This window comes from Lactuca virosa, chromosome 4 (genome assembly GCF_052849685.1).
Source record: "Lactuca virosa cultivar CGN04683 chromosome 4, Lactuca_virosa_CGN04683_v6, whole genome shotgun sequence".
NCBI classification, from domain to species: domain Eukaryota; kingdom Viridiplantae; phylum Streptophyta; class Magnoliopsida; order Asterales; family Asteraceae; genus Lactuca; species Lactuca virosa.
This window is the reverse complement of record NC_136429.1, coordinates 431,437,307-431,461,955: the sequence shown is the minus strand read 5'-3', so window position 1 is coordinate 431,461,955 and position 24,649 is coordinate 431,437,307. Positions and strand designations below refer to the sequence as shown.

The window sequence follows — 24,649 nt, the reverse complement described above, 5'->3', positions numbered from 1 at the left end:
ACCCACATGACGGTCAACAAAATAGCAAAAGTGATGGGTGTTTCCTTACTGCTGATCAGTCCATGTATGGCTGATCATCTTTTGGAAGCTTTTTCAGTAGCTTTTAGAGGTCGTTAATGGTGGCCTCGGTCTCCTTCTGGAGCTTGTAGATGGCTTGGATTCTTTTTGATGCATCGTATGTGCTGCTGGTGAGAATGTCTTTCATCTGGAGATAGTTGGTATACTTAGGGCAGCGACTCATGTTTTCCAGTACTTCGTTCTTCATCTCCTTGTGGAAGAAGAAATCACTCTGAAGGTTTGTTAGAGCGGTGACCTCCTCCTCTGCCTGACCGATTAGCATTTGAATAATGCTTTCCATCTCTGCAGGTTTCATTCTCTTGGGTGTTGTTTTTGTCGTTTGGTTTTCCGATTGGTAGTGTAAGTGGATGTGGTATAGAAGTGTAATATGGTTTATGGATTTATAGGCCATTAGTTAATGCTATTGACGTTTTTTGTTGGCGTAATTAAAGCAGTCATCATAGCAGAAGTGAAAGGGACGGATAGTTTTTACATAGAAAGTCGACTGCAATCGATCGCTATAGATATGTTCACTGTAAGTGGTCAAAGCCTAATTAGGGGTGACGTATTCGTTATTATCTACAAATGGAGGTGATTATCCCTTAGATTTTTCGAAAAACATCAAAGAATAGGGATAATACTAATGAAATACTATCAGGAATATTTTGAATTGTTTTCCATTAAACCATCTGTTTAATCTGGTAATTAATATTTCATTTTAGGATAAATCTTCGGTGATTAGATTTGATATATTCAATTTTTTATTATTGTTTTAATGGTGAAGTGGTGTTAATATTGGGTTACTAATTTTTCAGGATGTGTGGGAAATCGATTTCATTAATAACTTTTGTGTTAATTGGCCAAGTCATTAGGACATGTATGATTTAGTTTTGGAGAAATTGATAACAATTGGATCGCGCAAGGCAATGTATCTATACAATGTGTATTATGTAATTTAAGTTATGGAGATTGGGCCTAGTGGGCGATAGGCAACAAAATTTTTTTTTGTGGACCCCATTTTTTGTTTCTTTTAACTGTGTTATTGGCCTGTCGTCATATTAAATGGGCTGATTGGTCCATATAAAGCAAAATTTATTTTGGTTTAAGTGTTTTGTAATGGACAGGGATTTGATCATGCGTGTAAGTCATACTGTGTAATAAATCAAACTATATATGGGTGAAAAACCTATATAAATAGAAATGTATGTATTGCATTGATGTTGTTGTTTATTTTGGTTCTATCATTTTGATTCCATGTGAAATAGGTTTTTTGTTTGTTGGATATTTCTAAAACATGCAGAAGAGTAATAAAGTCTTCCATTGTTTAAAGACATACATAGCAACATGCTATTTCATTACAAAAACATATAACTTCAAAAGTGAATCCGTTAGCACACACTGATGTGTGGTTAAGACATGAAAACAATATTGTTTGTTCACAGTTTTATAGGTAGCAAAAGAGGAACATATTAGTAAGCAATGGCAAAAGAGGAACATATTAGTAAGCAACGGGGTATGACTCTGTGTCTGCTTCTTTATTTCATTCGGGTGCGTTTCACATCTCCTGAAGGTGACGGGTCATCTGTAAAGTGTTAAATGACAATATCATAAACAATTATTTAATGAAGCTGATATTTGTATTTATTTGTGTGTATATACCATTTGTGGTAAAGGATAGGCTCCGTGCAATCTGTTATGTGGTTATGTTTGATATGGGGGGGGGGGGGTTGTGCTGTGCTGTGGACCTAGTGATTGGAGTTTGTGATGGAGTTACTGGAATTGCTGATTGTGGGGCAATTTGTGGTATCTCTATGTCAATTATGATGAAGCGTCGATTTTCATCACTCGATGTTCTTAGCAGTTGGATGGACATTGTTTTTGGGTTTCCTTTTTGCTGAGTGATGACCTCTGGCAAACTCTTTTTGTTGATAGGTATATTCTCAGATAGTATATCCTCAAAGCTTGAGCCTAGAAGTTTCCGAAATGATGTGTCAAATATGATTGTTGATATTATGCCGGTAGGATCGTTTATTGTGACATTGAACTTGTGCCTACAGGAAGATGTTATTTGTTATTATCTTTTCAAATAGATTAATATGTTGTATGATTGGTGGCAGGTACGTACGCTAGTATGGGCTTTTCAATCTTGGAGTGTGCACTACAGTACCATTGTGGGCCTCTTCTGAAGATTGGATCTCTGCAGGTTGGACATGTCATTTGGTACCAGTTGTCTTGAAATACAAAGTCTGTAATAGATGCTCTGACTAAAAACGTTTTGTCCTGTATGTAGATGATGGTAAACTGATTTAATACAGGGTGTTTATAAAAGATATGTGGTTAGCTTCTAGCTGAGAATTATGTAGATTTACCAGGAGCTCCAATCGTGTTTTTTCTTTGATATCCTTCAACTTTGCTGGCATCCCTGTAGGTCTTGTTGATGGCCGATGTGGATCACTGTACCTGCAATGTTTTTCAACTTGATGTGACTGTTGTTTTTGGGTAAAATTTTTATATTTTACTTGGTTTCAAGGGTGTACAGGTTCATCAGTGATGTGGTCTCTGGGATATGTGGATTTACATATACATGGGTAGCATGTGATGATCCGTGACGTAATGTTCCTATAATAAGGATTTCAGTTGCAATAATTGACATGTGTGATATTGTGTCTATGTTATATACAGCAAACATATCTGACCTGCAGAAACAGAAGGTTTTAAATTTGTAACCGCCACTACTGTCATAGCGGGAGATGGAGTGAGTAGACTGCGATTGAATTTTGTGGGATTCGTAATGCATTCTTTCCAAATATTTATCCGGATTTCATTGCCACTGTAAGTTTCACAGATTATTCTGTTAGGATTCATAATATGACTTTGTTAGGAACGGATGTTAGTTGCTATAAGTTGTACCTGTCATCAGTTAGAATAAGAAGAACATACGGTTGACCATAAGTTTTTGTGCAGTCTCTGATCTTAGATAGCATCCCAATAGAATCTACAGAGGACCATGCATAGATGTTTAGGTTATATGAGCGAAAAGGGCTAAGTACATTATATTGGTACCTGGAAAGTATGGTGGATGTTCTCCAAGTTCTGCTAGCTGTGATTTAGAAGCAAAACGAAACCAAGTAGTTGGAATAGTCATTGTATTTGCAAGTGGTTTTATAACAGAGCTAAGCCCAACGTCTATGTAGAAATCGTTCTCCAAAACTTTTTGATGTTTGTCTAATTCAGGACAGTTGTATTCTGATAATGTGTAACAATCCAAAACGTTCAATACCGATTCTATATATGCCTGATTCGTATGATGTCCTAGGATCTGTATTGCATCTCCCTGTGGAAAAGGGATGATATGGTTCATACTGTTAGTGATTCATATGTGTGACATCCATACACATATTGGATTGCGGTTATTGTTTTTCATTAACTTACAAATCTGTTAACACCAAGAAACCAGGTTTCGTATCGACGCACGTCATGTTTCCATTTCCGAATGATTCTCAGTTATATTGGACTCCCAATCCCATCACGCTTCAATTCAGATATACTGGTCATTGTTCACTGTTGGTTTCTGATAGGAGATCAAATGTGTTAGTAAGTATGCATTTCAAATGGATATAATGAGGTTATCTAAAGAATAAAAAATTGTTGTGTAATCCAGTATATATGTGTAATAGATATGAATATTTATTAGCATCTATTATTGGATGAATATAGATAGCATGGACATGTATGGAATGACAGTATGTGGTGATGATGTGATACACCTCATTTGCGCTGACTTTTCATAATAAATCTCTATAGACAACATTTTTTGTCTCGTTGTATGGCATGGCATCATTTCTTTCTATAAGCATCTTAATGAACCTGGGGAAGTTGCTCTAGAAAGCGCTACATACAACTATCCATGTGAAAAAACCGGTTGAGATAGGTAAACACCGATTCTTTTTAGAGACTGCCCTTGACTTTTGTTGATCGTCATTGCATAGCATAATTTAACAGGGAACTGTTTCCGCGAAAAGGAGACCGGTAAATCCAATGGCCTATTGATGAATTTTATGCGAGGAATATAGACTCGTTGTCCAACGCATGCCCCTGTAATTATAGTCACTTCGATTACTGCTGGCAACAGCTGTGTCACAATAAGTCCGGTTCCATTACATAAGCCATCTCGTTGCCTGATATTCCGCAACAGCATTATAGGTGTGTTTAGCTTTAGTTCCAATGCGTGTGGTGGTATTCCTGGGAAGGTCAATTGATTTAGGTACTCTATAGGGTACAGACCTTCTAAATCTGATGTGTGCTTTCCATTCGGTTCCATCGCGTCCGTACTTCTATATATCCTGCTGTATGCATTAACTGATTTCATAATCATACTGTTGATATTGTCAGCGGCTTCGTTAGTTGGACAAACAATTGCTCGAGCTGATAGGTCGGTTGCAGTGGGAGCATTAAGTATTTTCGTTCCATATACAAAATATATGAGGTGCTGTAGTGAGTCATGTGTTGGAGGTATCAGCAACGAATGAGGGATCTGAATCCAAGATGTGTCTCGTGGATCTTCCGGATCAGGCCGTCCAAGTGTGCCTTTGCCAATCTGAAGTAGCCATTCAGCAAAAAAAGTTGTTGACATTGTGTGCGCGTTGTTGTTCTCGGTAGAAAGAAGCCTCATGTTCCGAGTCAAGATCTGAAGCTGGAAAAGGGTCCATAAGTATGAATTTGGCAAGGTAAGATCTATGATTTGAGATCGTGTGGCTTTTGGCAAAACGGGGAGTGTTTGTCGAAAATCGCCACCGAGAAGAATTGAAATACCACCAAATGGCTTGTCGTCAGAGCCAAGCACATGTCGTAAAGATCTATCAAGATACTCAAAGCGTCTCGTATCACTCATTGGGGCTTCATCCCATATGATGAGCGATTTATGCTGCATAAGATCTCCTAGTGATGTCCTTTTTTTATATCACATGATCTTTTGGTGTTCAGATCAATCGGTATCTTAAACCTCGAATGTGTTGTAATTCCAGAAGGCAAAAGTAAGGATGCTATTCCAGATGCAGCAACTGCAAGGACAACCTTTCCAATCGATCGAAAATATGACATAATGGTTGTCCAAAGTAATGTCTTTCCAGTACCCCCATGACCATAAACAAACATGAGAATCTGTTTGTTAGCTTCAATAGAGGAGACAACATTTTCGTAGATTGACATCTGCTGGGTATTTAGTTGTGGAAGCAACTGAGCATGATGATCAGCCAACACCCTTTTGTCATAACTCATCTCTTCCAGGAGGAGCCGATTCTGGAGGGTTGTAAGCATAACAAATGATGGCATCGGTAAATTGAAATCGGCAAGTGACCTGGAGGGAACAGAAGAAGAGAGGATGTGTTCTAAGTCATGAAGTAATTGCTGACGAACCACATCATCTGCTGAATAGAAAGTCTTATCTGGTAATGTTGATTTTAATCTATAAATGTAGTCATCTGACATCTTTTCATAAGCTTTTTCCCACAAAACCTTTGGATCAGTAACTTCACAAAATAATAAAAAATTGCAAAAAAGAACACGGAGCTGCAATGTTGTTGCCCATATAGAAGCTTCATCGAACGCAACAAGCCACTCGGTGTCATCCCCTATAATTCCAAGCGCATTACATGCAGATCTGTATGTGGGGTGAACGTAACCAGATGCTGTACGCAGATCTTCAAAAGAGGTGGAACCCTTTCGGTGACACAACAACAATCGTAGGTAGAACAATTCACCAGAAGATGGATGAACAAATTCAAGGCGACCAACCATGTTAGATGAATCGTCTGCTCTCCTAACCCACGATTTGGAAGGAGCATCCCATTTGTAGTATTTTGGGTACTCAATATATGTGTACTCATGACCTGTTGGGTCTGTTGCATTGCTTTCAAACCATGCCAGAAGAGTCGTCCTAGCAGCAGATGGATTACGTAGAACTTCTATTATTGTTGTGTTTTCTTTGAAGATAATTGTTTGAGTATTCTCTTCATGAACTGAGAGCACCTGAACCGCTGGATTCCTGTAAGTCCCCAATCTACTTGTATATCAATCAGATCCGTTTGATGGTGCAGAATCCCAATCAAACGGATGATGTCAGATAAAATAGAAGAGAAGAAGAAGAAGAATATGATGAATCTATGTATGAATTGATTAGAATGCACATCCAGATAAAAGAGATTCACACACACAAAACTTCTCTCTAGTTTCTCTCTATAGAACACCTTGGGTTTCACACACTTAAGCTCTCCACTTTACTATTTCTCTTCTATTATGCACTCCTCATCCTATATATAGTAGACATGGGCCGTGAATGGGTTTACGGCCGTAAACCTGTTCACGGCCGTAAACACAACCGTAAACACGTATACGGCCGTAAAAACCAAGCTGTTTACGGTCCAAGACACAAAAAAAATATTTTCCTAGAAAAGTAAAGTATAAACCATAATTTAGACCCAACAATCTCCCCCTTGGTTTATAGCTTTGTTTTCTAATTGACCCAACAAGCCCCCCCCCCCCCCTAAAAAGTAGCGGTCTTTTCTTGTCAATCTTCATTGGGAGCTTGGCTTCAGCTTTAATCTTCAAATTCTTCACAGCTTCAAGATGAACTTGATGAATCTTCAATGAATGACTTCATCTTGAGCAGTTGGGCTTTTCTGCAGAATTTGACATTGAACGCACATTGGGTGAGGAGGCTTCTTGATAAGAATCTTGAAAGGTAGCGCTTTCAGTTTGAGAAACTTCAGAGAAACCATCAGAGAGAACTAATCTTCTGGATCACTTGAGCAGGTACAAGATAGCAGCAAATTGATTGAGAAGGATTCAATGCAATCTGTCACATAATCTTCAATTACAGCTTGAACTTGCTTCTGGGGTTGAAGGATTGAATGTTGAAAGAATAATCTTCATTTCTTGCTCCTTCGAATGAGAATTCTTCGATGCTCACGGATGAAGCCTTGGCTCTGAAATCTCGATACAGTCTCCACGAGTCTCATCTACATCTGAATTCACTTTTCAAGACAAAACAAAACTAAAAGAAAACTTAGCACACGATATTTTTGGATTTTTCATATTTTCAAGACAAAACAAAACTAAAAGAAAATATTTTTGGATTTTTGATTTTCTTGAACAAAAAATAAAAACATAAATAACACTATTTTTGGATTTTTAATTTTCTGATTTTTGTTTGGTTTTTTAAAATTTTTAATTCTCCCCTGATATTTAAATTAGAAGAAAACTATGAACAAATTTAACAAAAATAAAAATGATATCTAACTTTAAGAGTGATTTGGGATCAAAGTTTTTAGACAGCCTTTATCCGTTTATCAGTACCTCTCCCTTCATGAATAGATCTGGTCAATCACCGGTATTGTGGTCCACTTAAACACGAAAGATTGTGACAAAATTAGGACATACTATAAGTGACAAGACAATGTGATCCTATGTTCCTAGATAATATTCCTTAAGGACCATTCAGCTGACGACGACCAAAGATATTGTTGTCCACCTAAATTGAGCAGTGAGATCTACAGACAACCTAGTGATTGTTTAATTTTAAATGTACTAGAATATGTTTCCCGCTTCCTGACATACCCTAATAATCAGGAACTTCCAAAGTACTCCTTACTTTAGGTGATTTAGAATGCATATGTTATACACTCAGGTCGGATCTCTTCCAATCACGCAGAGAGTGAAGCATATGACTAACTAGAGTTTAGATGGATTGAGAAGTAGAATGGTGCATATGCTGTGTACCAGGTCGGATGGTTAATCACGCAAAGGAGACAGCATATGGCTAACAGGCAGGAAGAATTGCATAGATAGAAGATGCATAGAAATAGAGTTGCATATGTTGCAGTACAGGTCGGATGTATTTCAATCACGCAGAGGAGGCAACATATGACTAACAGAAAGAAAGCAAGAAAATAATTTCCTACAGACCGACTTTATCGGAATTCCCTAGTCGCCCCCATCAATACCGGAATTAAGGAAAGAGTTCGTACATCGAGGAAGAGTTAAACCACAGTTCTAGATACAGATTACTTTAATGTGACCGGTGGATTATCATGTATATCTCCCTGCTCAACCTATCTGAGCTTCGTATTGTCAGGCTAAATGGACCTATCTAGGTCAAGATTTTCCAAGTCTCTAGATAACTTAAGTTCATTAATTCCTAGTCAAGTCCATTTTAATCTCTCGTGCCTACCAGCACATCGAACACAGAGCCTAGACAATTCAGATTCAGTCCCTTACACAGATTCAGATTGCCTATTATCACATGATTATATCACTTCCCATCACATCACCTGCAAGCACATTCCATAACCAACATATTTTTGGATTTTCTGATTTTCTAATGTTTTTGGATTTTTTAAAATTTTCTAATTTTTGTTTTGTTTAAAATTCTCCCCCTAAATTTGTGCATAGGAGAGAAACGAAAGTAAATGCACAAATTTAAATTATCCTAAAACAAAAATTAGTCTTTAAAGCGAATTAGCTTAAGAAAAACTCAGGAGTATCGAGAATAAAACTCAAACCGTAAGTCGCCGATTGAATTTGCATCCAGAAGTTCTGAGAACAGCACGCATAATAACAGAACAGATCCGAAAATTCTTCACATAGTTAAGCACTAACCCCATGAGTGATCCCTTCCTTTCTTCCTTTCCCGCAAAGGACACACACTCTCAAACAATGTTCTGAGTGCTGTATAGTTGAGAGATGCCTCCTATCATGTGCCTCGAACAGCCACTATCAACAAACCGAAGTCTGATGATATGCCTCCATTGCTGCTCCGACACAGAGCGGGATCAATCGGTCTTTGGAACCCAGTCCATTTTGAAACTGGATCGACCTTTGTCATCTTAGCAAGGAACTCTCTCCCATGACATATCCTGTTTATCATAAACAGAAGATGAAGAAATATTAGAGGCATTAGGAGATTTAGGAGATTGACCCTTTGGTACCCATCTGTAGTCGGGTTTAACCCATTTCTTTTTCGAGCGGATGGGTGCCTCGGTACTTGCTTTCGAACTTGAAGCCAATCTTCGAGATGACTTTGACCTAACCGGTCTTGATTTCACTGGAGCATCTCTTGGATTGGACTTCTGGGCCAATATTCCCTTCTTGTCCTTGGGATTTTGATTTTTCTCCTTTTGTGCGTTCCAGTCGCCATTGTCTGAACGTGACCTTGAGGAGTTTCTTTTGAAAAATCTCCCTCTTGGTGCGTTTTGCCACTCTTGTGCATAGTAGGGAACATATGCTCGATTCATACAATTTCTGGCAATGTGTCCAGGTGTTCCACAGTGAAAGCAAGTCTGCTTCTTCACGTAGGAGTTGTTTCTTCCTGCCCCTGGTGGCGTGTCCATGCCTCGTCTCTTATTGTTCCCACAAGCACAGTTGCAGCAAGATGGCTGTTTCACTGGACTTGGTGGCATGTACTTCTCAACAGCAGGTTGATCAGAAGCAACTGAGTTCGAAGCCACAGATTCAGAGTTCAAGGAGACATTGGTTTGTCCAACAGTTTTCTCCTTGTTCTTATCTTCTGCTACTTTACCTGCACATGAAGTAGAAGCATTACAGTTGTTCAACTCAACACTTTCTGGCACATCCACTGCAGAATTATCAAAGATATCATCAAATATATCGAAAAAATTTAAGTCATCAGACTTTGAAACAATCTTATTATCAGACACACTCTCTTCAGAAGCGTGCTTGCAATGACTTAGAGGTTGATCTGCATAGGAAGTAAAAACATTAGTATTTTCAACATTAATACTACCTCCTAACACAAATCCATATTTAAGATGTGGCTCTCTGTCCATTTCTCTTTTGTCAAAGAGATATTTGTATAAGTATGATTAAAAGGAGGAGGCACTTTGTCATATCCTAAACCCTTTGACTTATTATTTTTGAATTGTAGATTAGTTTCTATCATAGATGCAACTACTTCACTTGACACATCAAATTTTCTAAAAGTAAAATCTGAATTTTCAAATTTGTTTTTCAATGTGTCAAGCTCACCAGTTACCTCAGCAAGTTGTTCAGTTACATATCTATAATGTGTACTCTTAATACTATACTCTTCCTGAAGTTTTCTAAAGTCTTTGGTTTTAGATTCTAATTCAGCCTTCAGGGGTTTCTGTCCTTTCCTAAGTTGATACATTTCGTATTTTAGGTCCTCGTTCTCTCTACGAAGTAATTCATAATGTTCACGTAAATTCTCCAAGGAAATTTCATTGACATTGATGTTTGAAGAACTCATTGTTTATCAAAAATGCCCCTTGACTAAAAACTCAAAAGTCAACCTTAAAAGTCAAATTAAAAAAGTCAAACTTAAAAGTCAAACTTAAAAGTCAAACCGAAAAGCTAAATTTGAAAAATTAAAAGTTAAACGAAAAAGTGAAAGTTTAAAGTCAAAGGTCAAACTTTAAAAGTCAAAGTCAAAATTTTAAGTAAAAAGTCAAAATTAAAAGTCAAAAATTAAAATCTAAAATTTTTGATTGAAAATATAATTTAAAAAGAAAAGAAAATTGATTTTGGGCTGAAAATGTAAAAAATGTGAAACTGGAACCGAGAGAAGAACACCTTTTGAATTAAAAAACGAAGGGATTTATCATTCAGCTAGCTAGAGAAGTTGGTTAAGGTGCTGGGTAAGTTTGGGAGGAGGCCCGCGTTCGATCCCCGGCACCTGTAATATTGCTTCCGCTTTTTTTTTAATGAACACAGATGCGAACTTCGGCCTCTGATCGAAGACGAGATGCGATGCGAGGACGTGGACCGCAAACGAGCAAGCTGTAAACTCCGAGGCAAGGCTGGCCGTGAACTCCGAAGTCGTACACGTGCGAAGACCGGCCGTGAACCTCGGACCGTAAACCTTCTGACTGCAAACTCCTCGGACCGTAAACTCCTCGGAAACCCTAGCTGCTGGCCGTACACGCCGCCACCCCCTCGCTGGTTACGACCAAAAACAACGTTTTTCACCCTTTTTGATCCAAAACTTGATCAAAAACTCGTTTTTATCAAAAACACGAAGAACAAACCCCCCCTATATTGCCAAGATCTATCAAAAACAGCAAAAATCCTTCAAAAATACGATCAAATAAGCTCCAGATCTAACAAAAATGACTTATACAATCCAAGCTCTGATACCAATTGTAAGTCCCCAATCTGCTTGTGTATCAATCAGATCCGTTTGATGGTGCGGAATCCCAATCAAACGGATGATGCCATATCAAATGAAGAAAAAGGAGAAGAAGAAGATGATGAATCTTTTATGAATTGATATGAATTAAGATCCAGATACAAGATTCACGCACACACTAACACACACTAAAGCTCCTCTCCTCTCTCTCCCTCTTTCTCTCTCTAGAACACCTTGGGTTTCACATACATAAGCTCTCCACCTTATGTCTCACATGCACTCCTCACCCTATATATAGTAGACAAGGGCCGTACACGGGTTTACGACCGTAAACCTGTTCACGGACGTAAACACAACCGTAAACACGTATATAGCCGTAAACACCAAGTTGTTTACGGTCCTAGACACAAAAATACATTTTCCTAGAAAATTAAAGTATAAACCATAATTTTAGACCCAACAATCTCCCCCTTGGTTTATAGCTTTCTTTTATAACTGACCCAACAAGCTCCCCCAAAAAAGTAGCTGTCTTTTCTTGTCAATCTTCATTGGGAGCTTGGCTTTAGCTTTAATCTTCAAATTCTTCACAGCTTCAAGATGAACTTGATGAATCTTCAATGAATGACTTCATCTTGAGCAGTTGGGCTTTTCTTCAGGATTTAGCTTTGAACGCACGTTGGGTGAGGATGCTTCTTGATAAGATTCTTGAAAGATAGCGCTTTCAGCTTGAGAATCTTCAGAGAGAGCATCAGAGAGAACTAATCTTCAGGATCACTTCAGCAGGTACATACACAGCAGTAAATTGATTGAGGAGGCTTCAATGCAATCTGTCACATAATCTTCAAGTACAACTTGACCTTGCTTCTGGGGTTGAAATATTGAATGTTGGAAGAATAGTCTTCATTTCTTGCTCCTTCGAATGAGAATTCTTCGATGCTCACGGATGAAGCCTTGGCTCAGAAATCTCGATACAGTCTCCATGAGTCTCATCTACACCTGAATTCACTTTTCAAGACAAAACAAAACTAAAAGAAAACTTAGCACACAATATTTTTGGATTTTTCATATTTTCTGAAAAAGAAATAAAACAGAAATAACACTATTTTTGGATTTTTAATTTTCTGATTTTTTTTTGGTTTTTAAAATTTTTAATTCTCCCCTGATATTTAAATTAGAAGAAAACTATGAACAAATTTAACAAAAATAAAAATGATATCTAACTTTAAGAGTGATTTGGGATCAAAGTTTTTAGACAGCCTTTATCCGTTTATCAGTACCTCTCCCTACATGAATAGATCTGGTCAATCGCCGGTATTGTGGTCCACTTAAACACGAAAGATTGTAACAAAATTAGGACATACTATAAGTGACAAGACAATGGATCCTATGTTCCTAGATAATATTCCTTAAGGACCATTCAGCTGACGACGACCAAAGATATTGTTGTCCACCTAAATTGATCAGGGAGATCTACAGACAACCTAGTGATTGTTCAATTTTAAATGTACTAGAATATGTTTCCCGCTTCCTGACATACCCTAATAATCAGGAACTTCCAAAGTACTCCTTACTTTAGGTGAGCAGACAATTATTAAAGAAGAAGTTAGATTTAGAATGCATATGTTATACACTCAGGTCGGATCTCTTCCAATGACGCAGAGAGTGAAGCATATGACTAACAAGAGTTTAGATGGATTGAGAAGTAGAATGGTGCATATGTTGTGTACCAGGTCGGATGGTTAATCACGCAAAGGAGACAGTATATGGCTAACAGGCAGGAAGAATTGCATAGATAAAAGATGCATAGAAATAGAGTTGCATATGTTGCAGTCCAGGTCGGATGTATTTCAATCACACAGAGGAGGCAACATATGACTAATAGAAAGAAAGCAAGAAAAGAATTTCCTACAGACCGACTTTATTGGAATTCCCTAGTCGCCCCCATCAATACCGGAATTAAGGACAGAGTCCGTACATCGAGGAAGAGTTAAACCACAGTTCTAGATACGGATTACTTTAATGTGACTGGTGGATTATCATGTATATCTCCCTGCTCAACCTATCTGAGCTTTGTATTGTCAGGATAAATGGACCTATCTAGGTCAAGATTTTCCAAGTCTCTAGATTCCTTAAGTTCATTAATGCCTAGTCAAGTCCATTTTAATCTCTAGTGCCTACTAGTGCATCGAACACAGAGCCTAGACAATTCAGATTCAGTCCCTTACACAGATTCAGATTGCCTGTTATCACATGATTATATCACTTCCCAAACTTCTCCCTCAAGCACATTTCATTAACACCATATTTTTGGATTTTCTGATTTTCTAATGTATTTGGATTTTTTAAAATTTTAAAATTTTTGTTTTCTTTTTATTTCTCCCCCTAAATTTGTGCATAGGAGAGAAACGAAAGTAAATGCGCAAATTTAAACTATCCTAAAACAAAAATTAGTCTTTAAAGCGAATCAGCTTAAGAAAAACTCAGGAGTATCGAGAAGAAAACTCAAACTGTAAGTCGCCGATTGAATTTGCATCCAGAAGGTCTGAGAACAGCACGCATAATCTCAGAACAGATCCGAAAATTATTCACATCATTAAGCACTAACCCCATGAGTGATCCCTTCCTTTCTTCCTTTCCTGCTAAGGACACATACTCTCAAACAATGTTCTGAGTGTTGTACAGTTGAGAGATGCCTCCTATCATGTGTCTGGAACAGTACTACCAACAAACCGAAGTCTGGATATATGCCTCCATACCTGCTCCGACACCGAGCGGGATCAATTGATCTCTGGAACCCAGTCCATTTTGAAACTGGGTTGACCTTTTTCATCCTTGCACGGTATCCTCTCCCATGACATATCCTGTTTATCACAAACAGAAGATGAAGAAACGTTAGAAGCATTAGGAGATTTGGGAGAGTGAACCTTCGGAACCCATCTGTAGTTGGGTTTAACCCATTTCTTTTTCGATCTGATGGGTACCTTAGTACTTGCTTTTGAACTGGAAGCCGATCGTTGAGATGACTTTGATCTGACTGATCTTGATTTCGCAGGAGCATCTCTTGAACTTGACTTCTGGGTCGGCATCCCCTTCTTGCCCATGGGAGTTGGATTCTTGACCTTGGGAGTTGAATTCTTGGCCTTCTTGGCATTCCAGTCGCCAATGTCTGATCGTGACCGTGAGGGATTTATTTTGGAAAATCTCCCTCTTGGCGTATTTTGTCAGCCTTGTGCGTAATAGGGAATGTATGCGCGATTAGGACAATTTCTGGCTATGTGTCCAGGTGTTCCACAGTGAAAGCAAGTTTGCTTCTTCACGTATGAGTTGTTTCTTCCTGCCCCTGGTGGCGTGTCCTTGCCTTGCATCTTATTGTTCCCACAAGCACAATTGCAACAGGCTGGCTGTTTCACTGGAATTGGTGGCCTGTACTTCTCAACAGCAGGTTGATCAGAAGCAACTGAGTTCGAAGCAACAGATTCAGAGTTCAAGGAGACATAGGTTTGTTCAATAGTTTTCTCCTTGTTCTCATCTTCCATTACTTTACCTGCACAATAAGTAGAAGCATTAGAATCGTTCAGCTCAACAGTTTCTGGCACAACCACATCAAAATTATCAAAGATATCATCAAATATATCGAAAAAATTTAATTCATCAGACTTTGAAACAATCTTATTATCAGACACACTCTCTTCAGCTGCTTGCTTTGTTTGACTTAAAGATTGATCTGCATGGGAAGTAGAAACATTAGTATTTTCAACATTTATAGTACCTCCCGACACAAATCCATATTTAAGAAATGGCTCTCTGTCTATTTCCTCTTTTGTCAAAGTTCTATTAGAATAGGTATGATTAAAAGGAGGAGGCACTTTGTCATATCCTAAACCCTTTTGCTGATTCTCTTTGAATTTCAGATTAGTTTCTATCATGGATGCAACTACTTCACTTGACACATTGAATTTTCTAAAAGTAAAATCTGCATTTTCAAATTTGTTTTTCAATGTGTCAAGCTCAGCAGTTACCTCAGCAAGTTGTTCAGTTACATATCTATAATGTGTACTCTTAATACTATACTCTTCCTGAAGTTTTCTAAAGTCTTTGGTTTTAGATTCTAGTTCAGCCTTCAGGGGTTTCTGTCCTTTCCTAAGTTGATACATTTCGTATTTTTGGTCCTCGTTCTCTCTACGAAGTAATTCATAATGTTCACGTAAATTCTCCAAGGAAAGTTCATTGACATTGATGTTTGAAGAACTCATTGTTTATCAAAAATGCCCTTTGACTAAAAACTCAAAAGTCAACCTTAAAAGTCAAATTTAAAAAGTCAAACTTAAAAGTCTAACTCAAAAGTCTAACTTAAAAGTCAAACCGAAAAGCTAAATTTGAAAAATTAAAAGTTAAACGAAAAAGTCAAAGTTTAAAGTCAAAGGTCAAACTTGGAAGTCAAAGTCAAATTTTAAGTAAAAAGTCAAAATTAAAAGTTAAAAATTAAAAGCTAAAATTTTTGGTTGAAAAAGTAATTTAAAAATAAAGAAATTTGAATTTTTGGGTTAAAAGTGTCAAAATGCGAAATTAGGAGCCGAGAAAAGAGTCTTTATGACTTAAATCGCGAAGGTTTAATGTGTGTCACAGGTTGGTTCAACTGGTAAGGCGGAGGGGAAAGGAGGCAGATGATCCTGGTTCAATTCTTGGTAAATGCAAAATCGCTTCCCCCTTTTTAATAAGACGTTGTGCTAGGATGCGAACTTCGGACTCTATGCGAGGACGAGATGCGATGCGAGGACGAGATGCGAGTCTGACCACGAATCTGAGGCGAGGACCGCAAACCCTGACCGTACACGTGCGATGCTGCTGAGCCGTAAACACCGAGCCGTACACGTGCGATGCTGACCGTAAACCTCGGACCGTAAACTCTGACGGTACACATGCGATGCTGACCGTAAACCTCGGACCGTAAACTCCGAGGGCCGTAATCTCGGACCATAAACTCCGAGGCCGTAAACTCCGGGCCGTAAACTTCAGAAACCCTAGCTGCTGACCGTACACGCCGCCACCTCCTCGCTGGTTACGACCAAAAACAGCGTTTTTCACCCTTTTTGCTCCAAAACTCGATCAAAAACTCGTTTTTATCAAAAACACGAAGAACAAACCCCCCTTATTTTGCCAAGATCTATCCAAAAACGCAAAAATCCTTCAAAAATAAGATCAAATAAGCTCCAGATCTGACAAAAATGCTTGATACAATCCAAGCTCTGATACCAATTGTAAGTCCCCAATCTACTTGTGTATCAATCAGATCCGTTTGATGGTGCGGAATCCCAATCAAACGGATGATGCCAGATCAAATGAAGAAGAACGAGAAGAAGAATATGATGAATCTATGTATGAATTGATATGAATTAAGATCCAGATACAAGAGATTCACACACACAAAACTTCTCTCTAGTTTCTCTCTCTAGAACACCTTAGGTTTCACACACTTAAGCTCTCCTTCTTTACTATTCCTCTTCTATTATGCACTCCTCATCCTATATATAGTAGACATGGGCCGTGAATGGGTTTACAGCCGTAAACCTGTTCACGGCCGTAAACACAACCGTAAACATGTATACGGCCGTAAACACCAAGCTGTTTACGGTCCAAGACACAAAAATACATTTTCCTAGAAAAGTAAAGTATAAACCATAATTTAGACCCAACAATTCCGATGATGTATAGGGAAATCAAATATCCGCCATGCTGCGTTACGGGGACAAATATATCTGCCATCCAAATAGTTTTTTATCTCATCGATGCACTGATTTTCTTCAGATATGACATTTGGTTGTTCGGGCACAGGGTTGCTTGGTCCAACATCATTGGTATGTACATCTTTCTGAATGACATATCTCACGCAATCGGCTCCTTTTGAGATATACTTAAAAATATATTTGATCATCATGTTCCACCCACAGTATTCGACATTTATATGAGCTTCAAACCGAGAACAAAGTTTCTTGTTATAAGGCACAACATATCCATTGTGGATGACAACTCCATGTGATGTTGTGTGTTGGGCATCCGATCCTCGTTTGTAGCGTACATAACCCTCTGCATCGAAAACGGTAGAACCCAGCAATGGTTTTGGGAAATGTTTGCTACACTTTCCATCCTTCATACATGGAGCTTTTTCGTTTAACAACCCACACGGACCATGAATCATACATGTTGTTATAGTTGCATATAGTTGAGGCTCCGATATTGGATCTGGCAGCTCTGCTGTAACATATGCATCAAGCTCCTCCGGGCTCTTTATCTTGTAGTCAGTATTTACCCAAATTAATGTGTGACAGTGAGGAAGGCCTCTTTTCTGAAATTAGATTGTGTACAAATATATAGAGACAAACACATACATTATATAAGAAAACAATAAGAAAAATAAACATAAATTAATATTTAATAATAAACTATTCAATCTATAAATAGATATAACAGCAACAAAATGTGAAAACGAAATTAAAAAATAAATATCAGGTTAGATGTAATGACAACAAATGTCAAAATAAATTTTAGAAATAAAATGGAAGTTTTTTCCTCTAAACATTTATCTATCATATTCAATGCTGCACTATGGAATGTGTCACAATGAGCTAGGCTTCTTTTCTGAAATTGGACTGTGCAGAAATGTAGAGAGACAAACAAATATATTATATAGGAAAACAAAAAGGAAAACAAACAGAAACTAAAGTTTAATAATAAAATATTGAATGTATAAATAGATAAAACAACAACCAAATAGGAAAATAAAATTGCTAATCAGAGATAATAAAGCCAACATACATGCATCAATCTCTCCAAAAGGTTTATCCTGCTTTAGAGAGGTTATGAAGGACTGTACTTTGAGCTTAAACACCCTAGCAATGATATCCGCTCTGCTTTGGGGGTCTTTCTGATCGTGTTGATCCATATAACGTGTAATCTCCGGCCATTTAACATTGCACGTAAATGTAATAAAATATTGTGGATTCCGATATACCCTAAAAATTGCCAAAGCATCCTGATAATGGCTATACATATATCGAGGACCACCTATAAAAGACGCTGGGAGGAAAACCCGTTTCCCAACTGATCGAGACTCTCTATCACCTTTTGACAGAGCATCATAAAGCCCTCCAACATATTCGGAACGAAGAGTTTCCTGATGTGTAGCAAAAAATTACAGACGACCATCCTCGATACACGTAAACGCATCCACTAAGTACTGCTGAAACAGTCGAGAAGAATTAAGAATAGCGGACCATATGTGTCGACGGCAATGAACATGGTATGCATAGTACATATTTACAGTCAGATTTTTGGCTCTAGGACCAATCTGATTTCTCAACTCCATATTTGGAGACCATCCAGGCTCACCATGTGGAAACAAAAGCGGATAATGTAGAGGCATATAAGTAGGGTGGAGTTTGCTGATACATTGAGGACGACCAATATTTGAATGAACCACAATGTCATAACGCGCACCGACAGTATCATCACCGGTAACAATGCAACCTAAAGATCCAGGTGTAGGTAAATCATACCTACGATCAACAATATCATTAAACAACCAAACTGAATATGATGGCATATTCATCTCATCAGCAAGCTGTTTCGTCGTCTTAAACATCCGCACATATGAATTATTGTTTCTTAAAAAGGACACAAGAAACCTAACAATTTCCTCGTCCAGAACATGTGTCCTAGGATTTTGAAACGACCCCAACCTGTTCCGAACATCATTATCCGTATCAAAAAGATACAACTGGAGAAATATAGGCCCCTTTACAGCATCAGGGCAGAGCGAACCGATCCTATGACTAATCTGTCCTGAAATCTTGAAAACATAAGGACCACGGCCATCATTCACTTCGTCATCCACATTAGCCCCAAAAGAAGTCATAGAGAACATACTATTATAAGCTCTGACGTCCTTCAAAAAACTGTCCTTACGGAAAAGCGACATATATTCAGGTGGAAATTTAGAAGGATAGGGCAAAATAACATCAGCGGACTTGCAACAACGACCATATCTCGGATGATGAGGTGTAGATAGCTTCATGCTCCTTTCAGAAAACTAAAAATATGCCCCACAAAACTCGCAAACACAAGCACAATCACCCAGGTCAACATATTGAGGAAGAGCAGGCCTGACCGTCATCCGTCCCGGTGGTCGGCCACGACGAGCAACAGGGGCAATCGGAACAGCTGATGATGACCTACCGTCGCCAACAACAGTTGAGGGAGCTGATGATGACCTACCATCGCCAGCAGCAGCTGAGGGCCCAAGATCACCACAATGTCGTTTCCATAGACCATACATAACGAAGTGCAAATACAACAAAAACCAGCAGGGGGGAGAACGTACAAAGGCAAGGGAAAACTGCACCGGGTGGAAAAACAAAAACGAACCCCAAAAAACAAAACAAATGCCAAGACAAAACGTAGATGTTACCTGCAAGCAGAGGAAGGAAGAAAGGCAAGGAAACGGAGAAGAGCGATGCGGCGAAGAGTGAAAGAAAAGCAAGTTTATGAAGAAACAAACAGCAATCAAAGCACAACTATCTAGGAGATAAACATAACACATCCAACTAATAGAAGAGGAACATGGGGGTTCAATTTAAAAGAAATAACAAACAACACCCAAAACACATTCACTTAAAGCACAAATAATAGCCAAGGGTCATTCTTGACAAAAAAAAACCTTAACTTCACTATTCAATGAAATGGTCATCTTTATATATATATATATATATATATATATATATATATATATATATATATATATATATAAGACTAAATCATAATTATCCTCTTCTCAAAAGTCCATCCTACTAATTGTCCCAGTGAAGTGCAAACCAAATGGACTATGCTACTCTCGGGTCAAGTACATACCAAATATAGTTATGGACTTAGACACTTTATCCAACAGTTTACCCTTACTATCTTCTTCTTGCACAATATCGCTGCATCATTGGCGCCAAGCCAATCCATTCCCAGTACGATGTCGAAACCATTCAGCTCAATAGGTAACAGCTCCTCATGGAATTCGTTTCCGTTTAAGTCGATGACGATATTCCTAACGCAATCGCTAACAGGTATGAATTTGCCACTAGCAACTTCTACAACTAGAGCATTATCAAGTTTTTTTATAGGCAACGCTAGTCTTCCACCAAATTTATGTGATATAAAGGAGTAATTTGCTCCAGAATCAAACAATATATTGGCAGGTAATCCATTTAAAGAAAGGTACCTGAAGCGACGTCCGCTGCATCCTTCGCGGCTTCGAGTGTCATCTGGAAAGCTCTGGCTTTTAGCTTCGATGGGATATTAGGCCTTGTTGCTTCCTTCTTCTTCGGGCAGTCCCTCAATAGATACCCTTCTTCATTACACCCATAACATACTTTCTTTTTGAACGTGCACTCGTTGGCATAGTGCCCGGGCATCCCACATTTAAAATAAGTGACCTCCCCGTCACATTTCCCATGGTGCTTCTTTTTGTACTTTTCGCACCATTTTGCGTCGCCTCCGCCTCCTCTCGAACCAGACTTCGAGGATTTACTCTTCTTGTTGGATCTCGAAGATCCCTCGAACCTCCTCTTCTCACCCACTTCAGTTTTCTCCAGACCCCTTTCCTTTAATTGGGTCTCAACATTCTTGGCTGCTCTAACGGATGCCTTCAAAGTGCTTGCCATTTTGACTGTTGGGCCAAAGTCTAATGGCAATCCGTTAGCAAATTTCTCTATCTTGGCGAGTTCAGTAGGCACCAAGTAAGGAAATAGCTTCATCTTCTCAGTAAACGCAGTAGCATAGTCATCAATGCTCATTTTCCCCTTCTTCAAGTTCTGGAATTCATTGTTTAGATCGATCAGATCTATCTCGGAGCAGTAATGCATCTTCAACTGCTCTAGGAACGCTTCCCAAGACATCTTCAAAGCTTCTCCTCATGGCATCGTATCCGCCAACAATTTCCACCAGCTCAAGACTCCAGTCTTCAGTTTTCGAACCGCAAAGACGGTTTTCTGTTTATCGCTATAGTTGCAGCTTTTATATACCATCTCCATTTCGGATATCTAGTCCATAATCTCCACAGGCTTTGGGTTTCCAGAAACACTTGGTGGTTTGGCACCCAAGAAGGTCTTATACATTCGTCCATCTCTGTCGATTTCCCTCTCCGTGTCAGTCCTTCTCACCACTGGGGGTTCAACTTGACTGACAGTGCGGCTGTTATTCCCTTCTTCAGACTCTCCGTCATTCAGTTCTGGTTGTTTAACAGGCATCGAATGTTCATTTCTATTATTCAGCAACAGTTGTCTCATTTCTTCCCTTTCTTCAGCCATCATAGCCCGAATCATGGCTTGTACTCCAACCATTGTGACTGGCTCAGGTGCAACTTCGACAATCGGCACCTGCTCAATCACTTGGGGACGAGGCCGTTGATTCCTGTTTCCATTTGCATTTCCAACTCCACTTCGGGTTCTTTCCATTTCGATCTATACACCAAATTAGGTGAATTTAGATCTTTATTCATGATAGACGTTTAAATTCTCCTTATCACTCCAAAACGTTACATGCTAGTTCTAATATCGTAATCGAACGCTTAGAATCCTGAACACATAAGGTTTCCACATCCGGTCGGCAACAGACCATAGATCCGAACAAATAATAACACATAAGGAAAGCATAAAGCATTTAGCACATAAAACCATTTTAGGCATCTTTCCTAAAATAAATTATGCTCGTGTCTAAAATATGGAAGACACTCATCTCACGATCATCGGTTAGCATTCTAAGTTTAAGTCTAGAAATCCTACAAATTCCTAGTTCGCTTAAACTAATGCTCTGATACCAATTGTGACATCCATATTTTTACAGCCAGAAAAGACCGATTTCGTTTATGCTTTTTAATAAAAATCAGAGTAACTTCTTAAGAAAAGTGTTGCGGAATTTGTTCCCAAAACAAATTATGATAAAAATTTATCAAAGCATTTCTTAAAGAAATGTATTTTCATTACATTACATAAACTCGGGATATCAATCAATGATAGAGATCATAAGCATAAACCAAAAACATCATAGGCCACAAAACACAATTTGGCCTCAAAACAACATAGGCCTTACAATACTCCATTTATTTTCTACTGGCCTAAAATCCATAATCTCTCGTCAAGTAATCCAACTACTCTTTTGCCACTACCTGTAATACGAGGAACTGAATGGGTCAGGCTTTGAGCCTGGTGAGCATATAGGGGTTTCAACCCACAATAAATAAGTTTATTATTTTCAACAATCATTAAACCCAATTACCCGTTCCCGTTATCCTCACCTTACGTCCCTAAAGCATCTATCACAAGGGACCTATCCTAAGGAATTTCATCGGGATGGACACTACTGCTAAGGGGATTCCTCAGCCATAAGTGTCCGTAAGGCAACCACGGGGGGATGGAGTACACCGGTGAACACATCGTTCACAAACACCCACATGTTGCGAGCCTGCTAGCGTTCCACTGGACTTCCTATAAAAGTCTGTGGTCGTCATCCATACTCCGGTAGATGATTGGATAAACGTCAACATCGAGGCCTCTCATCATTTTATTTCATCACACACCAACTATTTCATCTACCCAAGTTTTACCCAACATATAAAACACATATACAACTAAGCTATGAAAACGAAGTTTTTTTCTTTCGTACATCATAGATCTCAAGTATAAATCATCCATATATCAGGTTTAGATCTGAAGTGAGAAAGTCTACATCTGAAGGAAAAAGTTCAAATCTGAAAGAAAAGGTTTAGATCTGACAAAAATACATATACCAGACAGATCTGAGGAAAAGTCTTAGATCTAAAGAGAAACAGTTTAGATCTGAAGGAAAAATCTAGATCTGAAGGAGAAAGTTAAAATCTGGAAGAAAATGTTTAGATCTGAAGGAAGAAGTTCAGATCTAAAAAGAAAAAGGTATAGATCTTTCATCCAACAAACATCTCAGGTAAACAGACAACATTCATATATACACATAGCACGTAATTTATATAAAATACTTCATATCTATGTGTAAGATGAAAGTGACTATACACTCACCTGATGAGGAGTGATTCAGACAACACTTTGTTTCCTAAAATAATATTCTTTGACGAAACCGAGAAGTTTGCTTGAACACCGGGCTCCGCACGGGCAGAGTTTCAAACCGAAAAACTCTTTTTCTCGAAGCCTTCGGGCGCTCCGGGGCTTTCTTCTAATGCTAGGGAGGTTTCCTACGCTTCGAGGTGGATTAGGGTGGCTAGAGAGAGAGTAGAGAGAGAAAGAATGGTTGAAATGGTGTGAGAAATGGGGCTGCCTCGCACCCCTATTTACACTGCGAGGCCTCGCAGTACGCGGGGCGTAGCCTCACAGAACGCGGGGCGTGAAGGCTCGATCGTACAACACGTGTCGCAACTTCGGTAAATCATCGTGGCAGGCTCCGGACCGCAGAAGGCTAGACCGTTGGGCATACGAGCTTCGGTACGCGGGGCGTACTCGTTACGCGAGGCGTCCTCGGACTACGTGGAGCGTACCCCTCGCACCAGGTTCGAGATTTCCCACTCCGACTTCAAAAATTCATATCTTTCGCATACGAGCTCCGTTTTCGACGTTCTTTATATCCACGCGTAGGCGGGACCGTACTCTACAACTTTCATTTAGACTCTGTCAGCTAAGTTTGACTTTATTTTTTATGTTATATTTTTAACAGGCCGGGACAATAAAGTCCGTTAAAAATTCATAATTTCTTCATTCGACGTCCGTTTTCATCTGTCTTTTTACCGTTGAGCTACTATTAATGAGACATTCGATTCTCGTTTAGGTTGCGTCGGCTAGAAATCGTTCGATCTAATATTCGAACTCCGGGCTGCATACCGCTAAGGCGAAACTTAGAAAAATCATAACTTCCTCATACAAAGTCAGATTTGGGCGTTCTTTTTATGTACGCTCTCGGTTTAACGAACACTACGACTTTCGTTTAGATCGCTAAGGCTAAAAAGTCCTCTATCGTAAATTCACTATTTACGTCACACGGTGTCATGCCGGTTCTGTCGCGAAACTTCGACAGACCATAACTTCTACGTTATAACTCGGATATCGGCGTTCTTTATATCTCCGGAATCCTTGTCACGACCACTGCAACTTTCTTTATCGATATCATGCTTATCTAACATTTTATTTTTTATGCTTATTTTTATCCTTTATTTATTATATTATTATAAAAAAGTAATAAGCACACAAAAGCACATAATTCACATAATATTCAAGTAATTCATCTTTATTACTTTAAAATGGGTTACAACGGTTGACCTAGACTATTACATCACCGCATCAATACTTAGCCTCGAAACACGGGCGTTACACCCTTACATGGTGGACTGGCCATGTCAAGTCCCTGACC

The 24,649-nt window shown here is 38.8% G+C and overlaps 2 protein-coding genes across 2 annotated transcripts; both read right to left on the bottom strand.

Annotated features, from left to right (window-relative positions):
- Positions 1–3,958: 3,958 nt before the first annotated feature.
- On the bottom strand, positions 3,959–4,987 carry LOC145106631 (uncharacterized). The gene has a single exon (XM_079043587.1). It carries the CDS (start codon positions 4,985–4,987, stop codon positions 3,959–3,961), a length of 1,029 nt encoding a protein of 342 aa, XP_078899713.1.
- Positions 4,988–16,901: 11,914 nt separating this feature from the next.
- On the bottom strand, positions 16,902–19,550 carry LOC145106629 (uncharacterized). Its single transcript, XM_079043585.1, has 3 exons — positions 19,383–19,550; positions 18,537–19,304; positions 16,902–17,561 (listed from the first exon to the last, which is right to left on the bottom strand). The coding sequence occupies exons 1-3, from the start codon at positions 19,548–19,550 to the stop codon at positions 16,902–16,904; spliced, it is 1,596 nt and encodes a 531-aa protein (XP_078899711.1).
- Between the last annotated feature and the right edge of the window lie 5,099 nt (positions 19,551–24,649).